The sequence below is a fragment of the Rhineura floridana genome, chromosome 8 (genome assembly GCF_030035675.1).
Source record: "Rhineura floridana isolate rRhiFlo1 chromosome 8, rRhiFlo1.hap2, whole genome shotgun sequence".
Taxonomy (NCBI): Eukaryota; Metazoa; Chordata; class Lepidosauria; order Squamata; family Rhineuridae; genus Rhineura; species Rhineura floridana.
This window is the reverse complement of record NC_084487.1, coordinates 116112442-116130832: the sequence shown is the minus strand read 5'-3', so window position 1 is coordinate 116130832 and position 18391 is coordinate 116112442. Positions and strand designations below refer to the sequence as shown.

Genomic DNA, 18391 nt, shown 5'->3' with positions numbered 1-18391 from the left:
AGGGCAAAAGAAGGAAAGTTGCGTTTTCTCTGGGATGAATCAGGAAGCCAATAATGACCTTGCACCCTGCACCAGGGAAGGAATTATGTAACCCAGTCAGCATTGGTAGCGGTGTTATGTCAATGTATGTAATAACAATGGTTTTCAAGATAAAGAAGGAATTTCTACCTACCCTCCTCTTATAATGCACATGCCTGTGTTTGCCCCTGTTGCCCACCCCATAAAAAGGGTCCTGCTGAAACACAATTTCTCACATATGGAGGGAGCACGTCAACATTGACTATGTTTTAGTATTAGAAATCATCAGGTCCTTATCATTCCAAAAACCCTAGAGAGCCTTGTGGTACCTTTAAATACTTTTTATTACGGCATACATTTTTATGGACTAGGGTCCACTTCATCAGATGCCTGAAGTGTTATCTTAAGTTCCAGGTACATGGTGTGTGTGTGGGGTGGGGTGGGGGTGGGGATTGTAAACAGTGAGGTCAGAAGGAAATGAAAAACAGAACAGTACAGATAATTATGTATTTAACAATGGCCATTCACAAAAAACAGTTGGGTTGATAACACTGGCATTCGTCCCTGTTGTCAAACCAACTGTATTTTGTTAAGAGAAGATCCAGATATAAGAGAAACCCATATACAGAAGGCATACTGTACTTTGAAAAAGAATCCAATTTTTTACTTTCAATTTGAGGCATGAAATCTTCATACACTGCCATATTAAATTCTTACTGACAAATATAGGTGCTTTTTGAAATATATATTTACATCTCAGATTTTCCACCTGAGAAAAAAGTGACATTGACACAGGGTGCAATAAGAAGGACCAAGGCCCTAAATGAATGGGGCACTCAGAGTCTTAAAGGGGATAAGTGTGTGTGGGAGGGGGGAGAGAAAGAGAAGAAGAGAAAAAAAGTTGTTGAATGTCCGAAGTTCTCATGCCTTTTACATTAAACACAATATTCCTAGACTCCCAGGTTTGACACAGGGTATAAAATAAATTATAACAGGTAGATGTACAGATAACAAAGTCTCTGAGATACAAAATCAAGAAGAAATGAAACATTATGATATACACTCTTATATTACAAAATGCAAACTATTTGCACAGGTGAGGATGAGACTGTATATGTGAGGATATGTTACACATATATATTTAAGTTGTGTTTTATGTGTACAAAGTAGTGGACATTTTTTCTAACAAGGTGACAAAACCAGCTATAACGAAACAATGATTATTATTTATTAAAATTATGTCCTGCCGTTCCTCCCAAGAGGAGCCCAGGAAACAATAAAAAAGTAAAACAAGTCATAAATACAGAAATTAGCCACAGAGCAGAGTCATGTGAACGCCTGACAAAAAGAAAAGTATTGCAACCTCTTCCAAAGGTGGGGATTTTAAATTTTCCTCAGGCAGATTGTTCTAAATCTTTAGGACCCACTGCTGTAAAGGTCCTGCTTCTGGCTATTTCCACTGAAGAGTGAAGGAACATGCAGTAACTGCTGTGAGGCCTCAGTTGGCATGTAGGCTCATATAGGTGGAGAGAGTTCTTAAGGTACATTGCTCCAGGCCACGAAGTTTTAAGCCAAAATATACTTGGCTGCCTGAGGTAGAACAGGACATGTTCCCCTTTTGGTTACGGCGCAGAGTACCCAAGGCAGAGTGAGTTACCTTGGCACCTGAGGCAGAAAATCCCACTAGGGCCTTTCCCTGGGCCTAAAATACATTTCATATATTGTAAAATACAATAAATAAATTTATTTGCTGCTGTGTCATGACACTGCACATCAGATGCCTGAGGTGGTCACCTCACTCTATGTAATGGAAGGGTCAGCCTTGTAAGGAGCCTTAATGATGAACTGGTAACCACTGTAATGTGAAAATCAGCCTTGAGATTAATGGGTGTTTCATTAATCTTCATTGAGGAAGATGAAGAAAAAAATACAAATTATAAATGGTTCATTCAACCTTGCTTACAGACTTGCATCTTCTCGTGTAATCTGTTCCCTCATTCACCCTTGAATATCTGAAACAGAGCTTGGAAGATCACTTTTAAAAAGTAATAAATCACAGTTACAATTACATGGTCAAAAAGTAGTGATTACTGTTACAATTGCAATTGTTCTGAAAGTAACTGATTACTTTTTCTCAAAAGTAATCACTACAATTACATTTCAGTTACTTTAAAAAAACATGCCTACAAGGTGCTGGCCTTGGCTGCTGCACATCTAAGTAGCCTAAAACAACATTAAAAATAAACACACACATACAGAGGTAGTGGAATAATTCTTTTTATCCATAAGACAGCAATGGTGGTCTCTCTGCTGGTAAGGGAGGTGGGGAGGGAGGCAGAGGCCACTGCTCAGATCTTTGCACGTCAAACCAAGTGCACCCCCCCCTCAGCCAGCCAGCATAATCTCTCTCACTTAACCACCTCCCGGACCCTGCCCTGCCACCAACTAAGGGACACTCATCCAAGCAAACATTTTTCCCTGAGATGCAAAAGAGTTAAAATACTGCAAATGCAGCAGAGAGGGTGGTGGAGGCCACTTTGTGTGCCAAGTGCAAACACAGCACAGTAGGGCCCTGCTTTTTGGCATTCTGCTTTTTGGCGTTTCTCTAATACGGCGGCTCCAAGCTCGTGCGCTACAGCTGATCGCTGTCAGGTGGAGCCCAGTGGCTGGAATACAGTAGGGCCCCACTTTCCGGCGGTTTTTGGTTTTCAGCAGGGGCCTGGAACGTAACCTGCTGTATGAGTGGGGCCCTACTGTACACACACACAGAGAGACACACATGTTGTTATCTTGCACCTCCACAGTTCTTTATCTCCATTCTCCTGCTGCCTCCTTCTCCTCCTTTATCCATGTTCTTGTCCTCCGGCTCTCCCTCCACTCCATTCTTCACCATCCATTTTTTTAAACAATTATTTTCTCCACTCCACCCCATCTCACTCTCCACCTCCTCCCTCGTCACTTCCTGCCCACACACAGAATATGAGGGAAGAGCGATGCTGCACAGAAGCCCAGTTTGAGGCACATGATTTTATCCACAAATCAGAGGAGCAGAAGATTTCCCCTGCTTCTTCCTCCCCCCCCCCCAGTAATGCCCAAAAGTAATGCTGGAAACATTACAATTTCTCCACAAAAGTAATAAAATTACTCCTAGTTCTATTACAATCAAAATGTAAAGGAATTACCCACTCGTTCCTCAAAAAAGTAATGAATTACTTCCAAGCTCTGATCTGAAATGGTGCTGCTGGTGGTAGCTGCTGTTGACAGGAGAAAGATAAATTGTCTGGATTGTGACAAAGGTTATTTTGCTTGGCAAATTAAGAAAAGCAAATAGAAAAAAATCCATGCCAGAAAAAAAAGCCCAGTCTCTTTTCTTGAGCGTTGAAGCACAGGTCACATCCACACCATACATTTACAGCAGGATCATACCACTTTAATGGTCATGGAAAATCATGGGAAATGTAGTTTGCTTAGCTGACAGGGCTACAATTCCCAACTCCCTTCAGTTCCCAGGATTCTCCATAACTGTTAAAGTGGTATAATACTGCTTTAAATGGCATGGTGTGGATGTGACCTTAGAAGGCAAAGAAGCAAAGAAGAGCAGCACTCATTCATCTAAATTCTAAAAATTCATCGCAACTTGTGTGGGGCATTGGCAGAGATATTTGTGTGTGTGTATGGGGAGCTGTTGTCATTTAATGTGCTATCTCCCTCTCTTGGGCATAAATGTGCATCCTACGGGTTTTCTTGCTTTTGACGTGGTTTTCATTGCAGTTTAATGTTCTGCTTGAACAGTCAGGAAAAAACCCCTTTGCCTGAACCTTTGTTTAGTTGATGTCCTAAACAGTATCAAGAAACCCAAGCTGTCTGCTTAAGGCCTCAGACTTAACGTTTGGTGTGACATGTTTCTTGTTGTTAAATAAACTCTGACCATGAGCAGCTGTCAGGCAGATATACACCACAGGCTAGTGCTCAATGAAACATCAGACAAGCATTTTGGTGTCCAGAGGGCTCTTGTTTTCTTCCTCTCCTATTTCCCCCACCCTCCTGACACATGTAAAGAAACTAAAATTCAGTAAAGCATAGTATCCTTGATTACATGTTGTTTTTCTGATTAGGAGAATGTATTTCATCATCCCAAGTTCAAGTGATGTATAGTCTATTTAATTCTCTCTCTCTCTCTCTCTCTCTCTGTGTGTGTGTGTGTGTGTGTGTGTGTGTGAGAGAGAGAGAGAGAGAGAGAGAGAGAGAGAGAGAGAGAGAGAGAGAGAGAGAGAGAGAGAGAACTGCCAGGTCAGAAACATCCCAAACCTTGAGATTTCAGGGGCAGGCCCTAGTGATGTCATTAAGCATGATACATTAAGCATCAACCACAGTTGCTTGGAGCATATTACTCAAACAAAAAAAATTCTCTAATTGGAAATTAAGATAGAAATTTTAGCTAATAAATGGGGGGTGTTCCCAGGTCCCATTGTTTTGCAACAATGTTTTATTTGTTTTCAAATGATGCACACAGTTACCACAGCAGACATGGTCTTAGGAGAGACATTCCTCTTTTCTCGGAAGCACATAATGTTGTTGGCCAAGTTGTCCCTCTCCACCTCCATGCGACCCTTGTTGTTGGTGAGCTGGTCCATCTGCCCGGGCTGTTTGTCTAAAAACAGGCTAGAGCGGTCAGGCTGGCTAATTTCACAGAAATTGTGTAGAAGGGTTCCTGCACATTTTGCTTCATAACTTTTTTTCTAGGAGGGCTAGAGACCTACTCTTTTTTTGAGAGAGAGAGCTAAGAGATGGGCCTTTGCTTGCTGGTGCCAATGGAGGCATTAATGGGCACCATGGCACCCATGGGACTGGGTTGGAAACCCTTGGTCTAGAATAACAGACTACATTAAGGAGGAATATTCTTCTACTGGGCACATATTTTTCTTCTGCTAATACCTTTCATTTCAGGTTTGTGTGTGTGTGTGTGTAAATGATCTTGTAATGAGCAGGGGAAAATAGTATTATAGAGGGGGTTTTTGGTAACACTTCCTAAAGGCCAAATGTGTATTGTTTTTCATAACTCTTTTCAAACATTTGGAGGCAGTGTGGTATTTTCAGGTATCAGACTGGTTTGGTGATTTTATTTTTTATTGTTTACTCCTTTCTCGATGGTAGACAGTTTACAAGAAGCTCCTCCTAACCAATTTAAATCCAAAATACACAGAGATCTACATCTAAAATACAGATGTAGCCTACCCTGGAAAGTTCTGGTACAGGGTGAGTAATAAACATAACAGCAGCAGCAGCAACAACAATTTTCTATGAGAGTGAGTGAGCAGGAAAATGGTGTGGAAAAGTATGAATACAGCAGATTTACTGCAATATTAAAGAGACTTCAGCATCAGTCTGTTGCACAGAAGACAGTCTGTCAGATTCTATTTGTGCTTGTGATCTTCATAGTTATTTGCCATTGATCTGATGGGATATCTCTTTTCTTTATTTCTGTAGGATAAAGCGGTGGGTGGATAAGATGCAAGAAGACCTAGTAAGGCTGGTGAAAACAGCAAGCGGGGTGGATGAACTTGCTCAAGTAAGTGACAATTATGTGGTCTTTGATATAGCAAATGGGGGAGGTTCACAAACGAACACCTAGTGAATGGCAGATAATCTCATTCTACTGAGGAGCTCTTTGGGGAGCAAAAAACCAACACTGGAAGGGCTGTGTGTCACATTCTGGGAAAAGCACTGGTGCGAATGTGGCAGCTGCTTCCTTAGAGCAGTAGTTGCACTGCAGAAGCCTTGGTGGAACTGTGTGCACCCTATGGCTTTCACTGCCATTCTCAAGCAACAAACGTCTTGGGCTGGCCCTGTATTCTGGAGCCTAGTGTCAGATTCTGTGTGCTGCTAATAAAATAAGGTGACAAAGTGACAAAAGGCGTGAGCAGAAACAGCAAGGTGCAGATGGCACAGATGTCCTCTGCCTAACTACTGGAAGACACCATCTGTACCCTCCAATTATTTTTCATTTTTGAGCCCTTTGCATGCATTAGCCAAGCCCTACTGCCAGGCACACGCAGTCCAAAACCAAAGGGTGTTTTTTTTCCTCCAGCACAAATCATGAAGGTGAAAAAAAAAGTGGAATCCTTCTTTTTTAAAAAAGAAATGGAAAGCCTAAAATTTCAGGAGCACAAATAATTCAATGCGTTGTGTGCTGTATGCAAAGGATGGCCTGGAGCACTTAATGGTGCTTCTTATTCTGTTTCTTTTCTCCGAAGCTAACTTGATAAGGCAGGTTGCTGCATATTCATTAATTGACTTACCTTTGTCTGACTTTGTTTAGTCAGACTTGCTTATTGTTGGAAAAAGCTAATATTTAATCAGGTGCAAAAGGCATAGGCTTATTACTGCCTCTCACAGCAGCAAAAACTCTTTGCATTGTACTATCTAGTAAATGTGAAATGCTGTAAATAGCTACTGAAAAAAAAGATGGGGGTGTCTAGAGAGCTAGAAAGGTCCAGATTGTCAAAGATTTCCAACACATTCCTCTGAAAGGGGAGCAAGTCTTCCATAAATACATTCATTCTTAAAGGAATCATATAATTCAACTCTGTTACTGCTTTCATACAGGGACTGTTAGAACACTTTGTGGAACGGAAGACCTTCCTGCTTTGCAGAGGATGTGGCATGGTCCTACTGTCAAAAATGTTAGGCTGTGATCCAGTCAGTATGTGGGTGGACTAGGATATGCCAATATGTATCTGCATCCTGGGTTCCCATGCTGATTTGGGTGAAGGGAAATCCTGCAGCCTTTACTGAGAGGGGCTGGTCTGCAATCCATCCCAAGTAGCTTGTGCATGTAATGTAATCTCTGGATGAAACATACAATCTGTGTTTTTTTTTAATCTTGTGAAAGTCTCACGGTTTGTAAACTAACATCTGTGACTTCCTTTTCAGGTATGTGCTTTAATTGTAGTGGGGAAGGGCTATAGATAGGGATGAGTGAATCTTTCAATTTGGATTTCCTTCAGTTTACCACATTTCCACATCATTTTGCATTTTAAAAAAAGTGCTCATGAAAATTAATCAGCATTTTAGTGCACATTTCTTCTAATATACACATTCTGTATACTATTTTCCCTAATGTAATGCTTTTTTTGTGTGCTGTTTGCACTAATATAGACATTTTTTTGCTCACTTCCACCTAATCCATGTTTTTTTGTACACATTTTTGGTTGAAGGACTACATCACAAAATTCTTCATCATCAGTTTATCCCGCCTCCTCAGTTTATTATGGTTAACAGGCTAGAAATAAGACCAAAAGTAACAACATACAATGCTCCGTAATCTTAACTAAGAGCGAAACACAAGGCAACATATAACATTAATGCTATCATCTCAGGTATACATAGCCTCCTAAAATGATCTTTCAACTTCAGATGGTTAATTGCTGCCTTGTTCTCATTGCCACTGATAAAGTGTGGTTACTGCTAATGACCCTCATGGGTTTTTATCTTCCAGCCAAGTATTTAGCATAAAATTGAGCTGACCTTCCCGGTAGTTTGGCCATTAAGGGCCAATCATTTGCTGATGAGCTCCAGCATAAAAATTTCAAAATGAAAGAACATGTTCCACGCATTCCTCCTTCTGGTTATTTTAAGGACAAACTCTCAAGGAGGGAGCAACATCAGCATATGTACTTGAAAGCAAGGTACTTGAGAAGGTAGCACATTAAATCTAGCTAGAGTAGAAACAGCGCAATATTTAACTACATGCAAATTCCTAAAGTAAGCAACTAACTGAAAAGGATAATAAGGAACAAGGTGAGCAGGTTGTGCATAAGCGAGCCAAAAAGTCCTGAAAAAAAATATCTCAAATATACAAATACACCAAAGCTAATGCATAGTCAAATCCCAGCTGAAGAAAGGAGGGTGACAACCCAATGCAACAAGCATTTTCAGCAACCAATTTTATCCAAATATTGCAACAGCTATCACCAGGAAGATACGCTAATAACCCTGCTGGCATCTTAAGGTATAAAACTTAAGCCAAAGCTTCAGGCTGTCATCCAGGCTCTTACCTCAAAGGGACACTGCCCTTTTTCCATTAACATAGCTGGTGCAGAAGAGGCTGGCTAGATGCAGCTTTTTCAGAAGCAAAATCTATACGTAGCCCAGTGATCAAAATGATGGAATACCACCCCCAAATACTGGATTTTTTAAACCTGTTCCATAACAAAATTCAGGGAAGTGAATTTTGAAGGCTAGCATGTTCCTGTTGAAATTTATGCATATGCTTCTTTTGACTTTAGTAGATCAGCTGACCATTAGCGTTCCCTGCCAGCTGCAGTGCTCTCTCAATCTAATTAACAACGTGTGCAGTCTAAAACGCATAGTAATTAAATGTTCATGCTCTGATAGAGGCCCTGGGTAGACAGGGTGATAAGAAATAAGGCTATTATGCTACAACACCACACATGCACATACACACACGGTGCTTTTTTTCTGACAACTGAGTAGTACTCAGTCAAGGCACTTCTTTTTCTGCTGCCACACTCCCACACTTTGAGAGGGGAGTGTTTTTGCTCCCCATCTTGCTTTCAAAAGAGAGGAAGGCTTCCATGACTTCCTGTGGCTAGGAGGGGAGCTTTGGAGCTCATCGCGCTTTTAGTGACCTAGTGAGGTGGGGAGCAGTCTCCCATGAAAAGAGTCTCCTACCTTGACCTTTGCACAATAAACATTGTGCTGCCTGACTTTTGTCAGTTTTGTGTCTCATTTTTCTGCTTGTTGACTGGCGTGGCGTAAGCTACTTATAGCCTCCACCCTCATCGTTGAAGGTTGGGTTTGTAATTTGGTGGCTTTCAGTCTGATAGCTACTTCCCTCTCCCAGCTCCCAACCCCGAGTCATTTTCTTTTGCTGCTTCTTTGACTGTTTCCCTGTCTCTTTATTTAAGAATGAGAGCCAGTGTGGCGTAGTGGTTAGAGTGTTGGACTATGACCTGGCAGACCAGGATTCGAATCCCCACATAGCCATGAAGCTCACTGGGTGACCTTGGGCCAGTCACTGCCTCTCAGAGGGAGGTAATGGTAAACCCCCTCTGAATACCGCTTATCATGAAAATACTGTTCATAGGGCCACCATAAGTCGGAATTGACTTGAAGGCGGTCCATTTCCATTTCATTTAAGAACATTTCTGTTTCTTTCAGGCAGTTTATAATCTCTGAGAAGAATTCTTTTGTCGTCCCTTTTTTATTCCTCCCCATCATAATTACATTGGGACATTTTTTTTTGGTATTTTAGCAGGCAGTTATAAGGCTGAGTATTTGAGTTCAAGTTGCTAATGCTATAGTATGGCTCTTTTTTCCCCTCCCACCCCCAAATCAAGAAACCCTCCTGGTTGTCTGAGGTGTGGGAAAGGAGCCATAGTATTGGTCCCTTTTTGGAGCAAGCCTGTTGCTCCTTCCTCCCCATCAAGAAAGCCGTTTTGGTTGTTTGTGGTGCAGGAAAGGAAGGAGCAACAGAATTGCTCTGTTCACTGTTTGCAGGTACTTTCTTGATTTTCAAGGTGTGTGTTCCATTCACTGTGCCATGTGTTTGCACTTGCAGGTGCACTACTGCAAGGTAGATTTCTGCTGAGAAAGATCTATTCCTTGGCTGTGTGTATGCTTGTGTGAGCATCTGTGTGAGAGGTATTTATGTGTGGTCCAAGAGGGAGAGAGGGATGTGTGTGTGAGAGAGCGAGACATAGAAGGGGGAGGGATGCATGTTTTGTCTGTGAAGGAGGAAAGCAATGTATGTGTGGGGTGTGTGTGTATGTATGAGAGAGAGAGATGCACAGACAGGGAGGGAGAGTTGTTTGTTAATTTAATTTAATAAAAATTTATATACCGCTTAAATGTAAAGACCTCTAAGTGGGTTACAAAACTGGCATCTCATAGAGGACACCCTCCACTTCGCTGGGGTGTATGAGGTGTCCTGGCCCAGAACAGACTGTGGGGTGGGCACACCCAGTTACTTATTTTTATGATTTTATGACATCATTATGCATTTATGAGCATTTCAGAAGTCTGATAATTTTGATTGAATAAATTTGTTGTTATTCTTGACGGGGAGAGTCCCCAGATCACAGTGATATATGATACGGGGTACCCCAACATATATTTTGAAGTTCGGAGTCATGTTAACTTTGGTATACTGTAGCTGTGAACTTTCCTTTTTTTAGTGTTTTTAACTTTCAAGCAAATAAGGAACTGGGAACTAGGAACCAACTTCAGTGTCTTTATGTTATCTGAGACTGATGGGAGTTGTAGTCCAACAACATCTGGAGGGCACTATTTTGAAGACCCAATTAGATTAACACAACTCCCTTCCCACCTACCCATCTGTTTCAAACAGACCCAGAAAAGTATGTCTCCCCTAAATTCTATGTCTGACATTGCATTCCTTTCAGAGGTAAAAATTAATCTGCAGTCCTAAGTACTTATCCATTTAGCTCAATGAGGCTTAATTTGGGGTAGACATACATAGGACTGGACTCCACCAGAATACATTTCAGCATTTCAGGGGCTATACTTTATTAATGCTGTACCAACTACAACTACCAACTGCCAGTTATGTACATATATTGTCTCAGCCTAAGCTACCTCACAGGGTTGTTGCAAAGATAAACTGGGGGACAGAATGGCAATGGTCATGGCATTCACAAATCAAAAGTAAATCTGGGGAGGAAGGCACACACAAGTAATAAGATGTCTGACAGAGAGAATGTTAACAGGTGAAGCTTTCCCCATAATTGTATTTTCATACAAAAAAGGCTTACTCCATTTAATTTCTACCTGCCCCACAGCTGTCCATAAGAGCCTGATCTCCTGCAATGCCATCCCTAAACTATGCAAAGAACTCAAGTAAAAAAATACAACCACCACAGAATTTGGACAATTTTCTTTTTAAAAGAACATCTGTAACAGTATGAAATACGACATTCTCAGGCAAACGGAAGTTTTGAGATAGAAGACATAAAAACCCACACGTAAAACCTTGACAAAGAGTGACATTTTCACATTTTCAATTTTTACTCATCATTGTTTTTGCTTATTTATTGCCTTGGGCCAGTCCCTAACTCTCAGCCTAACCTACCTCACAGGGCTGTTGTGAAGATACAGAAGGCAGAATTAAAATGGGGAAAAAGGAAACTAAGGCTGCAATGCAATACATGTCTACTCAGAAGTAAGCTTCATTGGGTTTAATGGGACTTGTAAGTGTGTACACAATACACACTTGCCTGGGAGTAAGTCCCATTAAACCCAATAGGACTTCCTTCTGAATAGGCAAGTACTGGATTGCAGGTTAGTCCTTGTATTACATGCATCAAATTTTACTTGCCTTAACCAGATTGATGCATCTTTGTACTATAAAGGGTCATATTTTCTCTCTCTCCCCCCCCCCCGCAAATTGGTACAGCTTCAACCAGTCCTTATCTTGCCTAATTAGTGCAATCCTATACCCAATTTGATTTACCTGGGAGTAAGCTCCATTAAACATAAAGAGACTTTCTTCTCAGTAGACTTGTATATATTGTACTGTAAGTCAGCCATACAATCATTTTTAACAAGTGCCTGTTTGAAACTCTTTGCATTTGCCATGGGGAGAAGGATTTGCACAAAAGAGCTTCCAGGGAATATCTTCCTCACAAGACGAAGATGCATCCTGCCTGTTACGAAGAAAGGAAGGGCAGGAAAGAAAACTGGAAGCAGCAGCTCTTTAGGACCCTGGCTGCTTGCTGCTACAACTGGCTTTTGGCTCCTGTCGCTCCACTGGTAAGAGATGAGAGGTGGGGAGGGAGGCAGAAGCCACCTCGAGCTTTGTGCGCACGGGCGCACGCACGCATACACGCACGCACCCCCCCATCGTCTCTCACCTCCGCAGCCAGTTTTTCATGCCTATTTTTCTGCTGCCTTCTTGCCCTCTAGCCCTTTTCTCCCTCCATTCCTGTCCATTTTTAAACAATTGTTTTTTCCACCCTGTCTCACTCTCCACCTCCTCGCCTCCTAAACACCCATAGAGCACGAGGGAACAGCGACACTGCACAGAAGCCCAATTTGAAGCACATGATTTTTATCCACAAATCAGAGGAGCAGAAGACTTCCCCTCCCCCCCCAAGTAACGCCCAAAAGTAACTCTGGAAACGTTAGTTACAGCTCAAAAGTAATGAAGTTACTACTTGTTCTATTACCAGCAAAATGTAATGAAGTTACCCACTTGTTATTCAAAAAAGTAATAAATTACAAGTAATTCATTATTTGTAACTAGTTACTTCCAAGCTCTGCTGTGTATATATATGATGATTTACCTCTGAGCAGATACTTAGAGGATCACTCTACTAGGCTGCAGTCATACAGACACTTACATGGGAGTAAGTCTAACTGAACTCAATATGACTTACTTTTAAGTAGATGTGCTGTTAATGCCTCTTCTGCAGCTTTGAATTTTCTAACATCTTAGAAAACATGTTTTTGTTATAATAATTCCATTAACGAATACTTTAAAATGCTCCCATAGGCCACAAATATATTCAGCAGCCTTAGCCAAGTCACTATTTTCTGGGGATGTGCACGTACCCCCAATCTGATGTGTGGCTCTGATTTGTAAATACAGATCAGCCCAATGCAGTCTGGACAGATTCAGACCCGATCGGACCCAATTCGGATCCAGATCACAATCTGAATATTACAAATCTCCAAAAAGCCCATTGACTTACATTGCAAAACTGAAATGGCTATAGCTTTCTTGTTTTTTCACCTAGAGACATCAAATTTGGAGACATGGTGAACTCCCTACCTGCTCTCAGATAGGAGTTTCTTGTGCTGGTGGCAAGGGATAGCATTATGAAAAATAATAATATTGAATTTTGAAAGCTGTGGCTAAATATGCCCACAAGGCTTAATAATTATTAGCAATCATAATCGAATAATAATAAAAAACCAGACAACAAACTTCTTTTTTTAAAAAAATGTAAATAAGGATGGGACTGGGATTGATTTGGAAAGAACAGAACACTTACACAAGCTGAACAAATGCCACCCAGCCCCTGCCAAACATTTCTAACAGACTTTACAAAAAAATTCTGTATTTTAAGACTTCACCTCTCCCAGGCACTGATTGGCGAGTGTTGGATGGGGTGATAGCATTCTAGCATTCCTCCCTCTCTCCCCACCCCACCGTTCTCCTTTATGAGGTTGTAATTGCTCCATTTCAGAGACAACCTGTCTGGGTTCATTAAAAACTGTTTTATGCTACAGATTTGTACAAATCTCTACAAATTGATTTGGGACTAGCTTTGTAGAGATTTGTAGCTGCTTCAACCTGATTTGGACAGGATGTAAATAGGCTTGAAATGGCCCTATAGGTTTGTGATTTGTACAAATACAATGCACAGGTCTACTGTTTCCCTCTGTCTGCAATATGGAGATAATAGGACTGGTGGTGACTAGGAGGGTTAGTGATATAATGTATGTGAAGTACTTGAAATGCACTTGAAATGCATATTATATGTGCTAAGTAGTATTAATACTGGGTTTTAAACAACAGACATTACACTTGTGAAAGAATATGTTATAGTGGGAACTGTACAGTTTCCATTTTTGACTGTAGCTACTTGTTTGAGCCTGGAAATGCACAATGCATTAAAATATATAATGAAAATAGTTCATTATGAAAATCATTATTATGAAGCAGGCTTGGAGGGCCTGTGCCTAGTATTGGGCCATAGAAGTGGAGTAAGGATGCTGCTGGTGAACTGCCTACACTGTTGCCCAGCAGCCTTCCTAACTGAGCTGGCTGAGGTGATCTTGAGCTGGAGGAACCTAGAAGGGTGGTTCTGGGTGAATTATCCATGCCAAGATTGCCTGGTGTGTCAGCTCTGGACTTCCTGGCTTCCATGGTAACCATGGGACTGTATCAAGTTATCATTGGCCCACCATGTAGGTCATGGCATACCCTCGATTTAGTCTTTGCCCCAAGTGGTGAGATGAGTAGTCTGGGAATGGGGGTGGAGGTTGGAGTAACCCAGTTGTCATAATCAGGCCACTTCTTGGTGAAGTTTGGACTTACAGTACCAGTTTCTCCCTGCAGGGGTAGGGGACACTTTTGGATGGTCTACCCAAGAGACTTCTGGAATCTGATGGATTTCTGATTGCTCTACAGGATTTTCCAGTGAATAGATCTGGTGATCCTGTTGCAGCCCTTGTCTCTTTCGGGAATCACAAGATGTGGTGGGCTATCAATGTGATTGCTCCTGAGTGCCCTCTCTGGCTCCGAGGATTCCAAGGAGCTAACAATGAAACAGGTGGGATGATGGCTAGAGTGTAAGCGACAAACATCTTGCTGTGAAGCCAAGCAAACATGGGTGGGGCACATAACTGTGCCTATTGCATGGTGGTGAGGGCGGCGAAGAAGACTTCTGTGTCTCCATTGCATCCTTAAGTAAGTCATCTAATGGAGTTCTTCAGGGTTGTCCATGAGTTCTTAACATCTACTCTGGCTTCACTGGCTGCCAATGTCCTACTAAGTTTAAGACTTTGGTACTGTTGTACAAATTCCCAAACAACTTGGGACCGGGTTACTTGAAAAACTGCCTTCCCTGCTGTACACCTGTTTGATTGCTGTGATTATCAGGAGAGATTCACCTGGTGGTGCCTAGGGTCTCTGAAATCTGTTCCATGGTGACCTGGAACAGAGCCTTCAGCACTGCGACACTCATTTGTGGAATTCCCTATATCAGACAGGCCCCAGCTATGTTCAGATTTTGACAGCTGTTGAAGACCTTTCTGTTTAGGCAAGCCTTCCCAGAGGAGTAATCACAGCCATGTCTGTTGTGAAATTTCTTGAATTTTATTGCTGTTCTTTATATTGTTTTTATTCTTGCTTTATTGTTGCATTTCCTTTTTTTGTACGTCATTTTGACATCTACATGTTTTGGAAAGTTGCACAGGGGCCAGATGCGGCCCCCCCGACTCTCTTGTTTGGCCCTTGGGGCTCTCCTCAGGCTACCTCTGTTATGATTCCTGTGGGTTAGCAATGGAGCAATGAGGAGGAGGAAGAGGAGACAGACTATAAGGCCAATGAGTCTACCCCCCTGCTCAATGCAGGAATCCAAATTAAAGCATACCCGACAGGTGGCTGTCTAGCTGCCTCTTTAATGCCTCCAGTGTTGGAGAACCCACCACCTCCATAGGTAATTGGTTCCATTGTCGTACCACTCTAACAGTTAGGAAGTTTTCCCTGCTATTCAGCTGAAATCTGGCTTCCTGTAACTTGAGCCCATTTTCCCATGACTTGCACTCTGGGATGATTGAGAAGAAATCCTGGCCCTGCTCTGTGAGACAACCTTTCAAGTACTCTCTTCTCAAGGCTAAAAATGCCCAGTTCTTTCAGTCTCTCCTCATAGGGCTTTGTTTCCAGTCCCCTGATCATCCCTGCTGCCCTTCTCTGAACCTGTCCCAGTTTGTGTGTATTCTTCTTAAAGTGCTGTGTCCAGAACTGGACGCAGTACTCAAGATAAGGCCTAACCAGTGCCAAATAGAGGGGAACTAATACTTCATGCGATTTGGAAACTATACTTCTGTTAACGCAGCCTAAAATAGCATTTGGCTTTTTTGCAGCCACATCGCACTGTTGGCTCATATTCAGCTTGTGATCAACAACAATCGCAAGTTCCTTCTTACATTTAGTATTGCTGAGTCAAGTATTCCCCATCTTATACATGTACATTTGGTTTCTTTTTCCTAGGTGTAGAACTTTACACTTATCCCTGTTAAATTTCATTCTGTTTTCAACCCAATGATCCAGCCTATAAAGATCCTTTTGAATTTTGTTTCTGTCTTCCAGGGTATTAGCTATCCCTCCCAATTTTATATCATCTGCAAATTTGATAAGCGCCTCCTCATCCAAGTCATTAATAAAAATGTTGAAGAGCACTGGGCCCAGAAGTGAGCCCTGCGGTACCCCGCTCATTACCTTTCCCTCAGTTTGAGAAGGAACCATTGAAAAGCACTCTTTGAGTGTGATTCTGTAGGCAGTTGTGGATCCACCTGATAGTTGTTCCATCCAGCCCACATTTAGCTGGCTTGCTAATCAGACTATGATGGGGCACTTTGTCAAAAGCTTTGTTGAAGTCGAGATATATTATGTCCAGGCATTCCCACAGTCTGCCAGGGAGATTACCTGTTCAAAAAACGAGATAAAATTAGTCTGACAGGATTTGTTCTTGACAAATCCATGTTGGCTTCTAGTAATCATTGCATTGTTTTCAAGGTGCTTACTCATTAACCTCTTTATAATCTGCTCCAGATTTTCCCAGGGATTGATGTCAGGCTGACTGGTCTGTAAATCCCAGGTTCCTAATTTTGACCCTTTTTGAAGATAGGGACAACATTAGCCCTCCTCCAGTCATCTGGCACTTCACCTATCCTCCACGATTTTGCAAAGATAATCGATAGTGGTTCCGATAGTCCTTCAGTAAGTTCTTTCAATACTCTAGGATGCAGTTCATCAGGCCCTGTAGATTTATTCATTTATTTATTTATTGCATTTGTATACCGTCCCATAGCCAAAGCTCTCTGGGCTGTTTACAATTAAAAACATTTAAAAAACACATTTAAAAACACATTTTTTTAAAAAAGCAATTTAAAAACACATGCTAAAAACTCATTCAAAGTGATTAGGTATTCCTTGACCATTTGTCTATCAATTTCAAGCTGGGATCCTCCCCCTTCAACTTCACGTTTGCCAGGAGGATCATAGAAGACTGTGAGAAAACTGAGACACAGTAGGAATTGAGCACTTCTGCCTTTTCTTTGTCGTCGGTTATCATTTTGCCATCCTCACTGAGTAGCTGTACCATCATTTTTTTCTCTTCTCTTTTACTATGGATGTACCTGAAGAAAGGTTTTTGGTTGCTTTTGGCATCTCTCAAACTCAGCTCATTTCCAGCTTTAGCCTTTCTGACGCCATCCCTGCAATTCCATACTACCTGTCTGAACTCTTCCTTTGTAGCTTGGCTTTCCTTCCACTTCCTGTATGTGTCCTTCTTTGTTTTCAGGTCATCTCTAAGCTTTTTATGAAGACATGTTGGCTTCTTCTGCTGTTTCCCCCCTTTTTTCCTTGATGGAATCGTTTTATGATTTCCTTTTTTAGAAACTCCTATCTGTCTTGGACTCCTTTTCCCATTAGGATTGCTTGCCATGGAAACTTGCGTACCGTTGTTCTGAGTTTATTAAAATTGGCTTTCCTGAGCCAGGGTACACATATGGCTACTCTCAGCTTTTGCTTCCTTTAAAACCAAGAAGTCAAGTATAGCATGGTCACTTTTCTCCAGAGTTCCCGTAACTGCCACTTCATCCACCAAAATATCTCTATCGGTTGGAATCAAGTCAAGGATAGCTGATCCTCTAGTTGCTCCCTCCACTTTCTGTAGAAGAAAGGTATTTCCAACACAAGTCAGGAATTTCTTGGAGGGGCCGTATTTGGCAGAATTTGTCCCCTAACAGATATTGGGATAATTGAAGTCCCCCATTACTACTACATCACGCCTCCTCGAAACATTGGCAGTTCCCCCCCCCAAAAGTTTCATCCTCGTCTTCTTCATTGGGTTGTCGGTAGTAGATTCCGACAACCATGTTCCTTTTATTCCTTGCCCCATTAATTTTAATCCAGATACTCATTGCTGGAGCTACGAAGCTCATCCTATTCTGTTTCTGTGCAGGGATATATATTTTTAACATATAGTGTGACTCTGCCTCCCTTTCTATTCCTTCTGTTCTTTTTGAGTAAGTTATATCTGTCAATCTCTGTATTCCAGGCATGGGAGTCATCCCACCAAGTTTCAGTTATAACTATCAAATCATATATGTATTCCTGTACTCCTGTACTAAGAGTTCAAGTCTGTCCTGTTTGTTTCCCACACTCTGGGCATTAGTATACAGACATCAAAGACCATGTGATTTATGTGCAAGTTCCCAGTGTGAGAACCACCTATACCAATACACAAATAATGGGATTAAGAACTTTGAGACCCAGTTCAAGTCCCACTTTAGCCATAGTCTCATTGTGGCCATTGACAAGCAGTTATCTTTCAGCCTTGCTTCTCTATCTGGTAAAAGAAGCCTGCCTTTCACAGGGTCAAGCTGAACAGAATGAGGAGACATCTGTGTACTTTATTATTGATAATAATCATTCAGAAATGGGGCTAGCGGTATGTGTGTGTGAAGTTGTAGCTTATATTTGATGGCATTTTCATTTCTCCTCCTGAGTCTGTTTTAATTTAAATAATAAAGAAGATGGAGTACTCTGAAAACAACCGACATTTTATATAGACTTCATTTGACTGAAAAGGAAATC

General features: G+C 41.5%; 1 protein-coding gene across 5 annotated transcripts in view; it reads left to right on the top strand.

Annotated features, from left to right (window-relative positions):
• CACNA2D1 (calcium voltage-gated channel auxiliary subunit alpha2delta 1) overlaps positions 1–18391 on the top strand; it is a 621516-nt gene that overhangs the window by 107806 nt on the left and 495319 nt on the right. For all 5 annotated transcript variants that reach the window (XM_061582171.1, XM_061582168.1, XM_061582170.1 and 2 more), the window contains exon 2: positions 5506–5587. In XM_061582171.1, coding sequence (XP_061438155.1) covers positions 5506–5587 — 82 coding nt within the window. The remainder of the gene's footprint in view (positions 1–5505; positions 5588–18391) is intronic.